Source organism: Callionymus lyra, chromosome 4, assembly GCF_982586985.1.
Source record: "Callionymus lyra chromosome 4, fCalLyr1.hap1.1, whole genome shotgun sequence".
NCBI lineage: Eukaryota > Metazoa > Chordata > Actinopteri > Syngnathiformes > Callionymidae > Callionymus > Callionymus lyra.
Genome location: NC_141821.1, coordinates 15910214 through 15928158, shown reverse-complemented (window position 1 = coordinate 15928158; position 17945 = coordinate 15910214). Strand labels below are relative to the sequence as shown.

The window sequence follows — 17945 nt, the reverse complement described above, 5'->3', positions numbered from 1 at the left end:
TTAAACTACCACAGACTATGATGTCTATTATACTACCTGCCTATGTGTCAATACACACTCGAGTCATGTTGTCAATTAAATGCACCTAATCCTCTTTTTCTTATGTAAATGTTATTTGACATTAAACAAGCAATACTTAACTTGAGTCACCTTAGCTCTATTTATATAGCAATTTAAAAGACAGCAGTTGGGACAAAGTGCTGTACAAGAAGATAAAATATAGCCCCAAAGTTAAATGGAAGTTTAAAAAAACAACACTAGGATAATGCAATATAAGCAAGTAAAACAAGAAAAGACACTAGAACAGCTGCAGAGTACTGAGATAACTAAAAAAAAAGTTGAAAAGTGGGATTCAAGACAAGTTCTAGTTGACATCCAAAGGAAAGTTCTTCCAGAGCTTGAGAGGAGCAACATGTAAAAGCTCTGAGCTTCTGCTTTGAACTTGTCACTTCCAGGAGCAGTTAATCGGTCGACCTGAGGCAGCGAGCAGGAGCATAAAGGTGGAGCACCTTTGAAAGGTATGACGGGAAGAGGCCATGTAATGATTTAAAAACAAATGAAAGAATCTTAAAAAGATCTCTAAAATGCAAGGATGGGAGTTATGTGCTACAGTCGCATGGCTTGCTAAGCACAATGTGACTATAAGCTTCATCAAGACAAAAGATGACAAGCATATACTACTCTAGTCATTGTAAAGAAATCAATATTTGGACAGACTTGTGTGTATTTACAGTCAATATAATTATTTGAACACCAACTGTTGACTAACACAACCTGAATCTGATTGGATGAACAGGCTGACTGATGTGGATAAATAGTCCATGATCCGAGGAGAAACATCAGTGCAAGTGGTGCCAAAATGGAGGCAGAACACAAGGAACTGGCGGAGAGCTACAAGCAGGGTTTTGACCCTGCTTGGTACCTGCAGTACAACTACAGCTATCCACGTGCAGACTTTACAAAAGAAGATACATTTACCATGTGGCAGATGAGAGTCCTGCACAGGGCCTTTACTGAAGGTAGGAATGACATTAAAGTAATGTTTTCCTGATTTAAGGGATGTGTTTTATTGAATTGTAGGTGTTTTTTTTATATTTAAACTCTCTTTTAAATGTGTCCATTAGTGATAAAGAAGCTAAAGTGCATGTTTTGACAACAGGGGACATCAAAGGTGGGCTCCTTCTGGACCTTGGTTCAGGTCCAACTATTTACCAGGTGATGTCAGGTTGTGAGATATTTGACCAGGTGGTTATGAGTGACTACCTGGAGGTCAATTGTGCCTACCTGAAGAACTGGTTCCAGGACAATGGGAAGTGCAGCTTCGACTGGTCACCATTCTTCGCGAACGCCTGCAGGCTGGAGGGACGAGAGTATGTTTTACGTTTGCTTTCGTTTACTATTTTATCTCTGTTACATCCATGACATTTATCATTCGAAAAAAGTCTGTTTATTGAAAATGTAATTTCTGTAATGTTCATTCAGGCCCTCAGCCATAAAGGACAAAGCAGCACGACTCAGGAAAGTGATTAAAGACATCGTCCACGTGGATGTCCACCTCCCTCAGCCTGTGAGTGCTGAGGTGGTTCCTCCTGAAGGAGCTGACTGCATTGTCAGCTGCTTCTGTCTGGATTCTGCCTGCCTCAACCCGTCCACCTATTCGGTAGCCTTGTCCAATGTTCTATCTCTGCTGAAGCCTGGTGGGGACTTTCTGATCATAGGTACACTAGACATGAGCTATTATGATGGCGGTCCAGGAGCAAAACTCCCTACTCACAAATTCACTGAGGCTGATATCTGTCAGCTACTCAGTCAGGGTGGTCTCAGCCTGGTTAGACTGGAAGTTTTCCCACTACCGACAAAGCCAGAGAAAACCGATGATTGCAGAGCACTTTTTTTTGCAAAAGCCAAAAAGAACCGAAGCAAAAGTAACAGAAAGTGAAGGTTCAGAGGAAATTGGAGTCAGTTTGTTTAGTCTTGTTCATGGTTTAGTTGAACTGATTTGGCTTTACTTAAGCAAGTACCTGGCACCCATCCAGCCGTCAACATTCCACATATTATATTATACACTTCTGTGAACATAGATCAGCCCAGTATAATACATATGTGACATCATGGATCCAGGCTTAAAAGGGTACTTTCAAGTGTTCTGAAGACTAAATAAACACATACAATCTATTTCCTGGTTTTCTGTTTTCACTGCATTGCCACATCAACCAATTGTCTTCAACTGCTGAATCCTGGCTCTCTGTACTAAAGATAGATAAAGACACATCTTTCTTAAGACCCATCTCATTTGAAATTTTTACAATTGAATGTGTTTTAAGCCATCAGAACGAAAAAGACCCAGAGAAGATTTACGGAGGTTTTTCTGGGGCCTACTATAGGTGATACGCTGTACCATCGATTCTGACAACACCGAATGATACAGTTGTGAATGATGATCCATAAGGGATTAAGTCGGGTGTAACAGATGTGGTCAGACGGTCTTTTTCTTTCATTCTCAGACTCTGGAAAATATGAAAAATAAAATAAACTTTCCTCCAGATGGTCCACACGATCTCCCATTCACAGGCTTCGATTGTATGTGCAGGACAACAACATTACCGATTAATTCAAAATAATAAACATTACAATTGTACACTCTCCTACATATACATATACATATACATACATATAAACGGCACCATCTACAGGATAAAACTAAACAGAGTCAGAAACTATTCACAATACGAAACAAATACTTCATACCTGGAAAATATGAAAAATAAAATAAACTCTTGCTGAAGGTCACTGTATCTTAATGCACATACTGTCATTTCTCGGGAAACAAAACTTTAACTGGGCACATTCCTTCCATCTCATTGTGAGTCGCAGTAAGCATGACTACATGTTTATTGTGATAAAATTATAAGCAACATAAATTCTTTAACATTTCCTTCCTGTTTATCATAATGTACATTCATGTTTTAGCTCAACACTTTTCATCAAAATACCCTGACTTCTTGCGATTTTCCATTTTTCCTTATAATTACTTGTCTACATTCCATCTCAATATATTTGGATTCGGAATCCGTGGTACCCTGGTTTGTACTAAAGAGAAGTGGCATGCAATTGTTCGTGAATAGCCGAGAAACCAGCTTCTGTGCAATTACCAAGATGTTGGACATTGTAGAGGATGTAACTAATACTGTCTATGTTTTTGATGGGCGTTACGGGGAAGACGGTAGAGATAACAGGGAAATTCTCGAATCCTGAACCTATGGGATCAGCCAACTTATACCGGTGTGGGACACCCCTAGTGACACCAATGGCATTGATGTAAGTGAGGTCGTCCTTGCTCATCCAACCAACTGCTCTCTATTCCTACTCAAGGCGGAGTCATCCAAAGAGAGTGTTATTCTGGACGGCAACTGCGTTGACCGGCATGATCAGTGTAGCCATCGTACACAGTCCGTTCCACTGAGAGGGCAGGTTTCTGTCGTAACCCCATATCTCCACACATCCACCAAATGTCAGCCTGTGTTGTGTAACTTCAATAGTAGTTGTGCGATTCACATTCATTTTACCCACATCTTTATCAGCGGTATCACTACTTTTGAAACAAGTGAAGTTCTGGTTTCTCTCTATGTCACTGCTAAAGATGGGTTTGGATTGCTCGAACCAAGTTACTGGAAGGAAAGGTTCTTATTTTTTACATTTAGGCTTGGTGTTATCTTTAGTCATTAGTTCTGTCATACAGTTCTGGGGAACATCAAAATGGCACAATTCTTAACAGGGGTCTAGGACCCATCCACACAATGCATTATTGATTCCTTATTTTTCCTTTTTTCGATAGCTAACTAACCCAATTATTTTCATCAAGACTTTGTCATGTATAGGTAAACAAAAAGTAGTCACATCTTGAGACGACCATGTACTTGGTTCAAAATTAAAGACTCCGCTTGGTTTCTGAGATCTTGGTCTGATTAATTTCATAGTGACTGACCTTTCAGCTCGAGTTCTACGTGTCACACCTAATAGTTTAGACCAGAATGATTTGGAGTATAGAGTAGACTTTCATGATTCTTTACCTTTTTCGAACATATCATAACATCTTTTTCCTTTGTAGGAAGTACCAAAGCTTTCTTTACATTTTATCATCAGACTTGGATGTTCAGAGAGGATTACTTCTTGACATTTGTAATAGAGCATTTGATTTACTCAAGGGTCAATGCCCTTACGTTTTCTCTCGTCTTGGTCGTTCTTGTAGGTCATGTGGACTTGGTGTGCTCTTTATATACCGTCCATGACGTCCCATGTGGCCGGTGTTTCCCACCATGCCCATGGTGCTCAGATTAAGAAAGTGGTTAGGATCATTTCATTGACAAAATGTGATCCATTGTCAATTCTGATGATCTCCGGAATTCCTGAGGAACTATGTGTTTACATAATGCTTTGGCTACTGTAGGTGCATCTGGTTTAGCCTTTGGAAAGATCTCAACCCACTTAGAGAAGGCGTCTATAAGTACTAGACAATATTCAACACCTTTCTGTTTAGATAACTGAATAAAATCTAGGTGAATGGTCTGAATTGGATAAGTTGGATCAAGTTTTGGTCTCAATTGACCTTAGGAGTTATCTCTGATTAAACACCGCTTACAAATATTCTTTGAGAAGGAATTTAAACCTGTGCGTGTTATAAATCCCATTTATCTGGTCTACCATCCCTCCTGTTTGAGACAAGGGTCAACCCATGACTCAATACTGCCGCCCATTTAAACAATAATTTTGGTAACCACGTTTTTTCTTCGGGGCCTATGTAAGGTAAGGTAAAAGGTAAGGTAAAACTTTATTGATCCCTCAGGAGGTCTCCTTTGGGAAATTGTTTTTTACCAATAGCCAGCAATTTTTCATAAACAATAAAAAATAATACATAAAAAATAAAATAAGAAGAACATAAAGAGGAAGAACAAGATGACACAATCTAAGTCTAAAGACAAAGACAAAGGACATAGGTCAAGGAAAGAAAAACAACAAAGACAAAGATACAAAGACTAACATGGAACAGAACATCCAGATACTTTCACTCCACTCCTGCCCCCGAACTCAGAATTGTACAATTTAATAGCCCGAGGGATGAATGAGTCCCTGAGTCTATTTGTTTTGCACCTGGGTAGGAGCATTCGTGCACTCATTCTGCTTCTCTGCTCACTGATGACAGTGTTCAGAGGATGACTGTCATCATCCATGATGGACAGTAGTTTGTTCAATGATATCCTCTCAGCAACTGTCACCAGTGAGTCCAGCTTCATTCCAACCACAGAACCAGCCCTCCTGATCAACCTGTCCAACCTGTTGACACTCCTCTTGGACACATTTCCACCCCAACACACCACAGCATAGAACAGGACACTGGCCACCACAGACTGGTAGAACATGCAGAGGAGCTTCTTGCAGATGTTAAATGATCGAAGCCTCCTCAGAAAGTACAGTCTACTCTGAACCTTCTTATACACATGGTCTGTGTTGCAGGACCAGTCCAGTTTACTGTCCATCCACACACCGAGGTACTTATAGTTGTCCACTATCTCCACCTCGTCGCCTCTGATGGACACTGGACGTGGCTTTGTCCTGGACCTCCCGAAATCCAAGACCAGCTCCTTGGTTTTTGAGGTGTTCAGCTGCAAGTGGTTCCTCTCACTCCAGTCCACAAAGTCACGTATCAGACTCCTGTACTCGTCTTCGCTGTTGTCCCTGATGCATCCAACAATGGCAGTGTCGTCAGCATACTTCTGGACGAGACTCAGCTCTGAGTTGTAGCAGAAGTCTGAAGTGTAGATGGTGAAGAGGAGAGGGGCCAGTACTGTCCCCTGAGGTGCTCCTGTACTGCACACCATAGTGTCAGACTTGATGTCCTTCAGCCTGACATACTGTGGTCGATCAGTAAGATAGTCCGTAATCCAGGAGACCAGACCAGGGTCCACATGCATCTTAGTCAGTTTGTCCTGCAGCAGAGTGGGTTGGATAGTGTTGAAGGCACTAGAAAAGTCCAGGAACAGGATTCTCACTGAACCGCTTCCTTTATCCAAGTGGGAGTAGGTCCGATGCAGGAGGTGAAGGATGGCATCTTCCACACCAACTGCTGGCTGGTAGGCAAACTGCAGGGGGTCTTGCGCGTGCTGGACTTGTGGCGTGAGATGTTTGAGGACCAGCCGCTCCAGTGTCTTCATCAGCTGCGAAGTCAGTGCCACCGGTCTGTAATCGTTCAGCACACTCGGTCAGATCTTTTTAGGGACTGGAACGATACAGGAAGTCTTCCACAGAGTTGGTACTTTCCCCAGCCGTAGACTGAGGTTGAAGACATGCTGGAGTGGCTCAGCTAGTTCAGCAGCGCAGGTCTTTAGCAGTCGAGCAGACACCTTATCAGGACCAGCAGCCTTCCCTGGACGAATCCTCCGAAGTACATCCTGTACCTGGAGTGAGGTGAAGCTGGGAAGTGGTTCTGTGGAGCTGGGGGGGGCACAAGAAGGTGGGGCAGGTCCTGAGGCGGGCAGCAGTGAGGGTGAGGTGCTCAAACCTGTTGAAAAAGTTGTTCAGTCCATTTGCCTCATCCACCGTGTCCACTGCAGTCAGAGAGGCCTTGGTCTTGTGTCCAGTGATGGTTTTAACACCATCCCAGACCTCTCTTATTTCTTCTCGGCTCAGCTTCTCCTCCAACCTCCTCCTGTAGGTGTCCTTTGCCTCCTTCAAGCATCGCTTCACCTCCTGCTGAGCTGACCTCATGGCGTCCCTGTCTCTGCTCCTGAATGCCACTTTCTTCCTGTTAAGGACATCCTTGACCTCCTTTGTTACCCACAGTTTATTATTAGGGTAACAGCGGACAGTCTTAGTAGGGGCGACAACGTCCAAGCAGAAATTTAAATAATCTGTTAGACAGTGTGTCTGTCCCTCGATGTCCTCACCATGAGACCTCAGCAGCACATCCCAGTCTGTTGTTTCAAAGCAGTCTCTGATGGTGTCCTCCACAGCTGGTGTCCACTTTCTGATTGTCTTAGTGGTCACAGTCTGTCTCTGCACCAGAGGAGTGTACTGTGACTGAAGGTGGACCAGGTTGTGATCGGACCTTCCAAGTGGAGGAAGAGGTTTGGCTCTGTAGGCGTCCTTCAAGTTGGAATAAAGAAGGTCAATTGTCCTGTTATTCCTGGTGGGACAATCCACGGCCTGATGGAAAGTAGGCAGAGTAGAGTCCAGGTTGGCATGATTAAAGTCTCCAGAGATGATGATAAACGCGTCAGGATGTTGATTCTGAAGTCGAGCTGTCATTGTGTGGATCTTCTCACAGGCAGATGCAGCCGCAACGCTCGGAGGAATGTAGACACACAGCGCGATCACGTGACTGAACTCACGCGGTAGATAATATGGACGCATGCTGACAGCCAACAGTTCTAAATCTTGACAACAAGAGACTTTCTTTACAGTAACGTGTCCCGGACTACTCCGGCGTTTATTCACGTACATGATCAGACCTCCTCCTCTGCGCTTCCCACACGCGCGCGCGTCTCTGTCCGCTCTGATGGTGCTGAAACCAGGCAGATCCACGTGTGAGTCCGGAGTCAGTTGAGTGAGCCACGTCTCCGTGAAGATCAACAAGCTGCTCTCTCTGTAGATCCGCTGGTTGTTGAGGGCAGACAGCTCGTCGATCTTATTCGTCAGTGAATTGACGTTCCCCATCGTGATCGTTGGGATCGTTGGTCTGTGACGTCTCCGATTGTCCGTTAGCTTAGCCTTTAGCCTCCTCCCTGCCCGACAGCCTCTGTAACGGCGCTGAAGTTCGATCGGGATCTTGTGGCGATCTCCTGCCCGTGCCATTGACTTCAGCGACAGTAGATCCTCTCTTGAGTAAACAAGACGATTCCTTCCATGTTCAAAAGTATCCATTTAAAAAGATTACAGTAAAAAATTAATAAAAAACAGAAAATTATAGAAATTGCTGCGGAGCTACTGGAAGAGGCAGCCGTCCTCGTCGGCGCCTTTAATGTAATGACTTATACTTATACTTGACTTGTAATGATGTATAACTTGTTTACAAATTTGGCTCCTTTCTTTCTTGGTTCACTGTTCTACCTTGTTTGTTTAAACCATGTCCCATGTATCGGACTTCTTTTTTTCCAAAGTTGTAACCCGTTTTATGCAAATACTCAAGGTATTGGAGAATGTCTTTCTTGCATTTGTCTTGATTTTTGTTAACCAATAAGCTGACATCTAACAAAAAAACCAAATTTGACTTCCTTTCCTTTGGAGTAAAGTTACCGAGACACGCCTGAATGTTTTGACCGAAGATGGTTGGACTTGCAGTGTAATTGTCGTGAGTCTACATGTTCTTCCTTGTGTTTCCGGTTTTATTGTGAAATCCGCTCCCTTCTGTGTCTGTGCTAGTCTTACTTCCCCCCTGTCTGAGTAGTAATTGTTCCCAGCCATGTCTCGTTAGTCCCGCCCCCAGCTGTTGCTGATTGCTCCCCTGTGTTCTCAAGCCCCCACTCTCTGTCACGTCCTTTGTCTTGTCATCACCGTTTTCCAGTACCTGTATCCTGCTGCTGAGTATTCCAGCATCCCTACCCTGTCTCCTTGCCTTTGTCCCGACCAAGACTCCATTCCTGCCTGTTGTGATTATCGACCTGTTTCTGCCCCTTCACGCCGTGTCTGCTTTGCCTTCTGTTGCCTATTCCTGGACTGTATGACTACGCCTCTGCCTTCCCCACTGAATTAATCCAAGTCTCTGCAAATCACCTCTGCGCCTGGGTTTCTCCGTTCCACACCGTGATAGTAATCTTGTCCAAGTAAGTGTTTCTCATTTGTAAGTTAAAAACAAACCATGCTTGACTTTCTTTTTCTGAAGGAATGGACCAAAAAGCATTGCTTAAATTTTATGACTGCAAAATACTGTCCTTTTTGGATTTTATCAAGTTTGAGCAAGGTATGTGATTTGATACATTTGGCGCCCTCTGCTGTACTGCTGCATTTACTGTTTGCAAATCTGTAGCAGACTTTTGCAGTAATCAAATCACTATCTTGTTTTAACTGAACAGTCTTTCACTGATCGGGCTGATTTTTACAATTCCATTTGCTGGCATTACTCTTATGTTTTTGTTTTTTCTCCTGCTGTAATATAATTGATGTCACCGATTACTGTTCGTTCTGCTCCAGTATCTACTAAAAATAACGTGATGACCATGAATTGGTAGTACAATTTCTGTTTTAAGTTTGTAATCGGTTTCATTTTACAGTAAATGAATGTCTGCCTTGTTTCAGTTATTGTTGTCAATTTCTGGAACGTAATAATGTATTTCATCTGTCTCTTCTAAAGTTTTCTTTGTCTTTTCGCCATTTACTTTCTCTAGTCATGCTTCTTCCTCAATAAACTAAATACATATTAATATTCCATTGTTTACATGTTCATTCATATCTGTTCATTACTTCAAAACCGTATAGCTTTTACTTCTGTTCTCTTTAAAACCTACATTAACAGTCTCCCAAACCTGTCTCGCTCTTTCTCTTACACTGACTTAACAAACAACTTGAGCTAGTTTCATTCATTAACAAAATACCAATATAAACTTGTATATAGCCCAAATGCACACAAAGCCATTTACACTCACAATTGTAGCTAATTTCTATCACACACGCACAAACGTCCACACAAACTTCACAAAAACTTTCTCTTGTCATTTCACAGAAGAGGACATCCAAACATCATTACAGTGACGCATGATTCATTAAATCACAGATACTGACCCAAAATCAAATGAATGAAATTAAGTCGGACACGTTACTTGTTTCTGCTGCTCAAACCATGAAATTACACGTCTACTTGTGAAACGTTACATTGAATAAAATAAATATCACCATTGTGAGTGCACACTGGGGCATCACACTCACAGGAACTAAGTCTTACAGGAACACTCACAACACATCTTACATTATTTTAGTTTGTTCAAAAATACAATTTTAATCAGAAATGTAAATTATTATGATAACTAGTCCGTCTTGGATCAGGGAAACCATGAAACTGTATTAAATTAAATGTGTAAAAATCACAGCCATGCATGTTGCAGTCTAATTGTAGTTATACTGGATAAAAACGGGTGTAATTTTTTTTTACCAGGAAAATCCTCCCCTTTTGCCAGCAGTTGAGAATCAAAAGGAGCAGTTGACAATTTTCAGTGACGCAAATTAAACATATTATACATGTATAGGTTAAATATGTATGATATAAAAACTACATTTGCTTTAAGAGGCAAGAAATGGTGATAATGTGAAGTTTAGCGGCACTCAGTGGCCATGTTGAGATGAGATCAGAGTTACATTAACGATCAATATTGATCATGAATTAACCCACAGTAGTTAACTTATTAAACGTATTTGTTCTCATTCACCAAATGAATCTGCATTTCTAAAGAAAACATCGATCATTTTATAATGAATATTTTAATCCGCTATTTTAGAAAGAAGTATAAGGAAAAATGTAAAGGAATTATGAGCTTGTTTTCATAATGTATAGTATATTATAGTTCCGACGCTACATCGACGTTTATAGTATTTACTTTGCCAGCGCTTTTTGTTACAGCCTTCCTAGTCGCTGAGTTTTGTTTTTTTTGTATTTTAGATCGCCTGCAGTCTGGACTCCTTTTGTTTCTCCTTCGCTTTTGGTTTTCCTGTTGGACGTTTTCTTTGCTCTGGAATTCTGCCGCATCGACCTTTAGGAATTATTTGTGTTTTCGAGGAACTCATTAAAGAACTCAAACATTTCAAGAAGACTTACTTGGATCCTCGTACACGACATTCTCAGTGTGACCTGACCTGAAGAATAGCTGAGCACTTGAATTCTGTTAAATCTGGATTATTGGTTACAGTCAAGTTGTCATATCCTTACATTCCCCCTGATTGCATCGTAAAATAATGAGTCTGATTACAAAATAATAATAGCGAATCTGATCACATGCTAAACTATCATCCATATAGTGCCACACGAAGATTACATTGGTGAGAAAGCAACAGAGCAAACACAGATTCATTTAATGAATATGGTTATACATTGTGAGCATTTCTCTTAAATAAAAAATCATTCCAAATCAAGTATTAAAACTGAATGAATTGAATTCCAAATAATCAAAACAAACATGTTTATACTAATTCAAATCTAAAGCCTATATTGAATTAAAGATTTTGTTAAAATAGATATTGATATAGAGCCAGTATACACTTCTTTGAAAAACCTCTTTAGCGAGGTAAAAAGGAATAAGCAGCCCTGCTGTCGGCAACCATGGATGTCGGCTCTTCATGTGAGGCGTTGACGTACTAAAGATTTAATACTGTTCCGGGGTCAGAATTTGACATGATCCTATGAGTTTTAACAGCTGTTATCATTTGTCTGCATTAGATAGATGGAGGGACGGACGGACGGATGGACTTGATTAATCCCTCCTGAGATCTCCTTCGAAAAAATTGTTTTTCCATTTCACAGCAGACGATATTTTCATTAAAACAAGAACAAAAGTGCAATAAAAAGAAAAAAGTGCAAGGGAATGACCAAATAGAAAGAACATAGATCAAGGGAAATAACACAAAGAAAAGGATCCACAGGCTCACATAGAATAACATCATCTTTTCACTCCACTCCTGCCCCCATATTCACAATAATACAGTCTAATAGCACAAGGAATTAATGAGTCCCTGAGTCTACTAGTGTTGCATCTTGGGAAGAGCATTTGTGCACTCGATCTGCTTCTCTGTTCACTGATCTTTGTGATCAAATTATCATCTATTATCCGTGATCTCAAATGGTCATTTTGGACTGGAAATGAGATTCAGGGTCTGGATGCTACACACCATGACCTTAACAGTCTACGTCTTCTATCTCTAAAAGATTATATTGCACAGATAGAAGTTAAGAGACGGGTATTGGTCGACTTTAATGGAAGTATAGACAGAATTCAATGACAGGATCTAATGCAACGACTGATTTTCGGTGTATTAAGCGGAGTCTGGGCTTAAACTACCACAGACTATGATGTCTATTATACTACCTGCCTATGTGTCAATACACACTCGAGTCATGTTGTCAATTAAATGCACCTAATCCTCTTTTTCTTATGTAAATGTTATTTGACATTAAACAAGCAATACTTAACTTGAGTCACCTTAGCTCTATTTATATAGCAATTTAAAAGACAGCAGTTGGGACAAAGTGCTGTACAAGAAGATAAAATATAGCCCCAAAGTTAAATGGAAGTTTAAAAAAACAACACTAGGATAATACAACATAAGCAAATAAAACAAGAAAAGACACTAGAACAGCTGCAGAGTGCTGAGATAACTAAAAAAAAAGTTGAAAAGTGGGATTCAAGACAAGTTCTAGTTGACATCCAAAGGAAAGTTCTTCCAGAGCTTGAGAGGAGCAACATTTAAAAGCTCTGAGCTTCTGCTTTGAACTTGTCACTTCCAGGAGCAGTTAATTGGTCGACCTGAGGCAGCGAGCAGGAGCATAAAGGTGGAGCACCTTTGAAAGGTATGACGGGACGAGGCCATGTAATGATTTAAAAACAAATGAAAGAATCTTAAAAAGATCTCTAAAATGCAAGGATGGGAGTTATGTGCTACAGTCGCATGGCTTGCTAAGCACAATGTGACTATAAGCTTCATCAAGACAAAAGATGACAAGCATATACTCCTACTCTAGTCATTGTAAAGAAATCAATATTTGGACAGACTTGTGTGTATTTACAGTCAATATAATTATTTGAACACCAACTGTTGACTAACACAACCTGAATCTGATTGGATGAACAGGCTGACTGATGTGGATAAATAGTCCATGATCCGAGGAGAAACATCAGTGCAAGTGGTGCCAAAATGGAGGCAGAACACAAGGAACTGGCGGAGAGCTACAAGCAGGGTTTTGACCCTGCTTGGTACCTGCAGTACAACTACAGCTATCCACGTGCAGACTTTACAAAAGAAGATACATTTACCATGTGGCAGATGAGAGTCCTGCACAGGGCCTTTACTGAAGGTAGGAATGACATTAAAGTAATGTTTTCCTGATTTAAGGGATGTGTTTTATTGAATTGTAGGTGTTTTTTTTATATTTAAACTCTCTTTTAAATGTGTCCATTAGTGATAAAGAAGCTAAAGTGCATGTTTTGACAACAGGGGACATCAAAGGTGGGCTCCTTCTGGACCTTGGTTCAGGTCCAACTATTTACCAGGTGATGTCAGGTTGTGAGATATTCGACCAGGTGGTTATGAGTGACTACCTGGAGGTCAATTGTGCCTACCTGAAGAACTGGTTCCAGGACAATGGGAAGTGCAGCTTCGACTGGTCACCATTCTTCGTGAACGCCTGCAGGCTGGAGGGACGAGAGTATGTTTAACGTTTACTTTCGTTTACTATTTTATCTCTGTTACATCCATGACATTTATCATTCGAAAAAAGTCTGTTTATTGAAAATGTAATTTCTGTAATGTTCATTCAGGCCCTCAGCCATAAAGGACAAAGCAGCACGACTCAGGAAAGTGATTAAAGACATCGTCCACGTGGACGTCCACCTCCCTCAGCCTGTGAGTGCTGAGGTGGTTCCTCCTGAAGGAGCTGACTGCATTGTCAGCTGCTTCTGTCTGGATTCTGCCTGCCTCAACCCGTCCACCTATTCGGTAGCCTTGTCCAATGTTCTATCTCTGCTGAAGCCTGGTGGGGACTTTCTGATCATAGGTACACTAGACATGAGCTATTATGATGGCGGTCCAGGAGCAAAACTCCCTACTCACAAATTCACTGAGGCTGATATCTGTCAGCTACTCAGTCAGGGTGGTCTCAGCCTGGTTAGACTGGAAGTTTTCCCACTACCGACAAAGCCAGAGAAAACCGATGATTGCAGAGCACTTTTTTTTGCAAAAGCCAAAAAGAACCGAAGCAAAAGTAACAGAAAGTGAAGGTTCAGAGGAAATTGGAGTCAGTTTGTTTAGTCTTGTTAATGGTTTAGTTGAACTGATTTGGCTTTACTTAAGCAAGTACCTGGCACCCATCCAGCCGTCAACATTCCACATATTATATTATACACTTCTGTGAACATAGATCAGCCCAGTATAATACATATGTGACATCATGGATCCAGGCTTAAAAGGGTACTTTCAAGTGTTCTGAAGACTAAATAAACACATACAATCTATTTCCTGGTTTTCTGTTTTCACTGCATTGCCACATCAACCAATTGTCTTCAACTGCTGAATCCTGGCTCTCTGTACTAAAGATAGATAAAGACACATCTTTCTTAAGACCCATCTCATTTGAAATTTTTACAATTGAAGGTGTTTTAAGCCATCAGAACGAAAAAGACCCAGAGAAGATTTACGGAGGTTTTTCTGGGGCCTACTATAGGTGATACGCTGTACCATCGATTCTGACAACACCGAATGATACAGTTGTGAATGATGATCCATAAGGGATTAAGTCGGGTGTAACAGATGTGGTCAGACGGTCTTTTTCTTTCATTCTCAGACTCTGTAAAATATGAAAAATAAAATAAACTTTCCTCCAGATGGTCCACACGATCTCCCATTCACAGGCTTCGATTGTATGTGCAGGACAACAACATTACCGATTAATTCAAAATAATAAACATTACAATTGTACACTCTCCTACATATACATATACATACATATAAACGGCACCATCTACAGGATAAAACTAAACAGAGTCAGAAACTATTCACAATACGAAACAAATACTTCATACCTGGAAAATATGAAAAATAAAATAAACTCTTGCTGAAGGTCACTGTATCTTAATGCACATACTGTCATTTCTCGGGAAACAAAACTTTAACTGGGCACATTCCTTCCATCTCATTGTGAGTCGCAGTAAGCATGACTACATGTTTATTGTGATAAAATTATAAGCAACATAAATTCTTTAACATTTCCCTCCTGTTTATCATAATGTACATTCATGTTTTAGCTCAACACTTTTCATCAAAATACCCTGACTTCTTGCGATTTTCCATTTTTCCTTATAATTACTTGTCTACATTCCATCTCAATATATTTGGATTCGGAATCCGTGGTACCCTGGTTTGTACTAAAGAGAAGTGGCATGCAATTGTTCGTGAATAGCCGAGAAACCAGCTTCTGTGCAATTACCAAGATGTTGGACATTGTAGAGGATGTAACAAATACTGTCTATGTTTTTGATGGGCGTTACGGGGAAGACGGTAGAGATAACAGGGAAATTCTCGAATCCTGAACCTATGGGATCAGCCAACTTATACCGGTGTGGGACACCCCTAGTGACACCAATGGCATTGATGTAAGTGGGGTCGTCCTTGCTCATCCAACCAACTGCTCTCTATTCCTACTCAAGGCGGAGTCATCCAAAGAGAGTGTTATTCTGGACGGCAACTGCGTTGACAGGCATGATCAGTGTAGCCATCGTACACAGTCCGTTCCACTGAGAGGGCAGGTTTCTGTCGTAACCCCATATCTCCACACATCCACCAAATGTCAGCCTGTGTTGTGTAACTTCAATAGTAGTTGTGCGATTCACATTCATTTTACCCACATCTTTATCAGCGGTATCACTACTTTTGAAACAAGTGAAGTTCTGGTTTCTCTCTATGTCACTGCTAAAGATGGGTTTGGATTGCTCGAACCAAGTTACTGGAAGGAAAGGTTCTTATTTTTTACATTTAGGCTTGGTGTTATCTTTAGTCATTAGTTCTGTCATACAGTTCTGGGGAACATCAAAATGGCACAATTCTTAACAGGGGTCTAGGACCCATCCACACAATGCATTATTGATTCCTTATTTTTCCTTTTTCGATAGCTAACTAACCCAATTATTTTCATCAAGACTTTGTCATGTATAGGTAAACAAAAAGTAGTCACATCTTGAGACGACCATGTACTTGGTTCAAAATTAAAGACTCCGCTTGGTTTCTGAGATCTTGGTCTGATTAATTTCATAGTGACTGACCTTTCAGCTCGAGTTCTACGTGTCACACCTAATAGTTTAGACCAGAATGATTTGGAGTATAGAGTAGACTTTCATGATTCTTTACCTTTTTGGAACATATCATAACATCTTTTTCCTTTGTAGGAAGTACCAAAGCTTTCTTTACATTTTATCATCAGACTTGGATGTTCAGAGAGGATTACTTCTTGACATTTGTAATAGAGCATTTGATTTACTCAAGGGTCAATGCCCTTACGTTTTCTCTCGTCTTGGTCGTTCTTGTAGGTCATGTGGACTTGGTGTGCTCTTTATATACCGTCCATGACGTCCCATGTGGCCGGTGTTTCCCACCATGCCCATGGTGCTCAGATTAAGAAAGTGGTTAGGATCTTTTCATTGACAAAATGTGATCCATTGTCAATTCTGATGATCTCCGGAATTCCTGAGGAACTATGTGTTTACATAATGCTTTGGCTACTGTAGGTGCATCTGGTTTAGCCTTTGGAAAGATCTCAACCCACTTAGAGAAGGCGTCTATAAGTACTAGACAATATTCAACACCTTTCTGTTTAGATAACTGAATAAAATCTAGGTGAATGGTCTGAATTGGATAAGTTGGATCAAGTTTTGGTCTCAATTGACCTTAGGAGTTATCTCTGATTAAACACCGCTTACAAATATTCTTTGAGAAGGAATTTAAACCTGTGCGTGTTATTAATCCCATTTATCTGGTCTACCATCCCTCCTGTTTGAGACAAGGGTCAACCCATGACTCAATACTGCCGCCCATTTAAACAATAATTTTGGTAACCACGTTTTTTCTTCGGGGCCTATGTATAACTTGTTTACAAATTTGGCTCCTTTCTTTCTTGGTCCACTGTTCTACCTTGTTTGTTTAAACCATGTCCCATGTATCGGACTTCTTTTTTTCCAAAGTTGTAACCCGTTTTATGCAAATACTCAAGGTATTGGAGAATGTCTTTCTTGCATTTGTCTTGATTTTTGTTAACCAATAAGCTGACATCTAACAAAAAAGTAATTGTTCCCAGCCGTGTCTCGTTAGTCCCGCCCCCAGCTGTTGCTGATTGCTCCCCTGTGTTCTCAAGCCCCCACTCTCTGTCACGTCCTTTGTCTTGTCATCACCGTTTTCCAGTACCTGTATCCTGCTGCTGAGTATTCCAGCATCCCTACCCTGTCTCCTTGCCTTTGTCCCGACCAAGACTCCATTCCTGCCTGTTGTGATTATCGACCTGTTTCTGCCCCTTGACGCCGTGTTTGCTTTGCCTTCTGTTGCCTATTCCTGGACTGTATGACTACGCCTCTGCCTTCCCCACTGAATTAATCCAAGTCTCTGCAAATCACCTCTGCGCCTGGGTTTCTCCGTTCCACACCGTGATAGTAATCTTGTCCAAGTAAGTGTTTCTCATTTGTAAGTTAAAAACAAACCATGCTTGACTTTCTTTTTCTGAAGGAATGGACCTAAAAGCATTGCTTAAATTTTATGACTGCAAAATACTGTCCTTTTTGGATTTTATCAAGTTTGAGCAAGGTATGTGATTTGATACATTTGGCGCCCTCTGCTGTACTGCTGCATTTACTGTTTGCAAATCTGTAGCAGACTTTTGCAGTAATCAAATCACTATCTTGTTTTAACTGAACAGTCTTTCACTGATCGGGCTGATTTTTACAATTCCATTTGCTGGCATTACTCTTATGTTTTTGTTTTTTCTCCTGCTGTAATATAATTGATGTCACCGATTACTGTTCGTTCTGCTCCAGTATCTACTAAAAATAACGTGATGACCATGAATTGGTAGTACAATTTCTGTTTTAAGTTTGTAATCGGTTTCATTTTACAGTAAATGAATGTCTGCCTTGTTTCAGTTATTGTTGTCAATTTCTGGAACGTAATAACGTATTTCATCTGTCTCTTCTAAAGTTTTCTTTGTCTTTTCGCTA

The 17945-nt window shown here is 40.8% G+C and overlaps 2 protein-coding genes across 2 annotated transcripts; both read left to right on the top strand.

The window, feature by feature from the left end:
* The first annotated feature begins 336 nt into the window (after positions 1-336).
* On the top strand, positions 337-2175 carry LOC148081874 (phenylethanolamine N-methyltransferase-like). The gene is made up of 4 exons (XM_087788075.1): positions 337-518; positions 797-1019; positions 1160-1370; positions 1483-2175. The coding sequence occupies exons 2-4, from the start codon at positions 860-862 to the stop codon at positions 1937-1939; spliced, it is 828 nt and encodes a 275-aa protein (XP_087644201.1). The 5' UTR covers positions 337-518; positions 797-859; the 3' UTR covers positions 1940-2175.
* A 10311-nt stretch (positions 2176-12486) lies between these two features.
* Positions 12487-13977, top strand: LOC148081873 (phenylethanolamine N-methyltransferase-like). Its single transcript, XM_087788074.1, has 4 exons — positions 12487-12544; positions 12826-13048; positions 13189-13399; positions 13512-13977. Exons 2-4 carry the CDS (start codon positions 12889-12891, stop codon positions 13966-13968), a joined length of 828 nt encoding a protein of 275 aa, XP_087644200.1. The 5' UTR covers positions 12487-12544; positions 12826-12888; the 3' UTR covers positions 13969-13977.
* Positions 13978-17945: the final 3968 nt, after the last annotated feature.

What these genes read in the sequence shown, in the direction of transcription:
- LOC148081874 (XM_087788075.1), top strand. Translation starts at nt 860, where the DNA reads ATGGAGGCAGAACACAAGGAACTGGCGGAGAGCTACAAGCAGGGTTTT. An exon ending in GCACAGGGCCTTTACTGAAG is followed by an intron (nt 1,020 to 1,159) that starts GTAGGAATGACA and finishes TTTTGACAACAG; the next exon opens with GGGACATCAAAGGTGGGCTC. An exon ending in TGCAGGCTGGAGGGACGAGA is followed by an intron (nt 1,371 to 1,482) that starts GTATGTTTTACG and finishes ATGTTCATTCAG; the next exon opens with GCCCTCAGCCATAAAGGACA.
- LOC148081873 (XM_087788074.1), top strand. Translation starts at nt 12,889, where the DNA reads ATGGAGGCAGAACACAAGGAACTGGCGGAGAGCTACAAGCAGGGTTTT. An exon ending in GCACAGGGCCTTTACTGAAG is followed by an intron (nt 13,049 to 13,188) that starts GTAGGAATGACA and finishes TTTTGACAACAG; the next exon opens with GGGACATCAAAGGTGGGCTC. An exon ending in TGCAGGCTGGAGGGACGAGA is followed by an intron (nt 13,400 to 13,511) that starts GTATGTTTAACG and finishes ATGTTCATTCAG; the next exon opens with GCCCTCAGCCATAAAGGACA.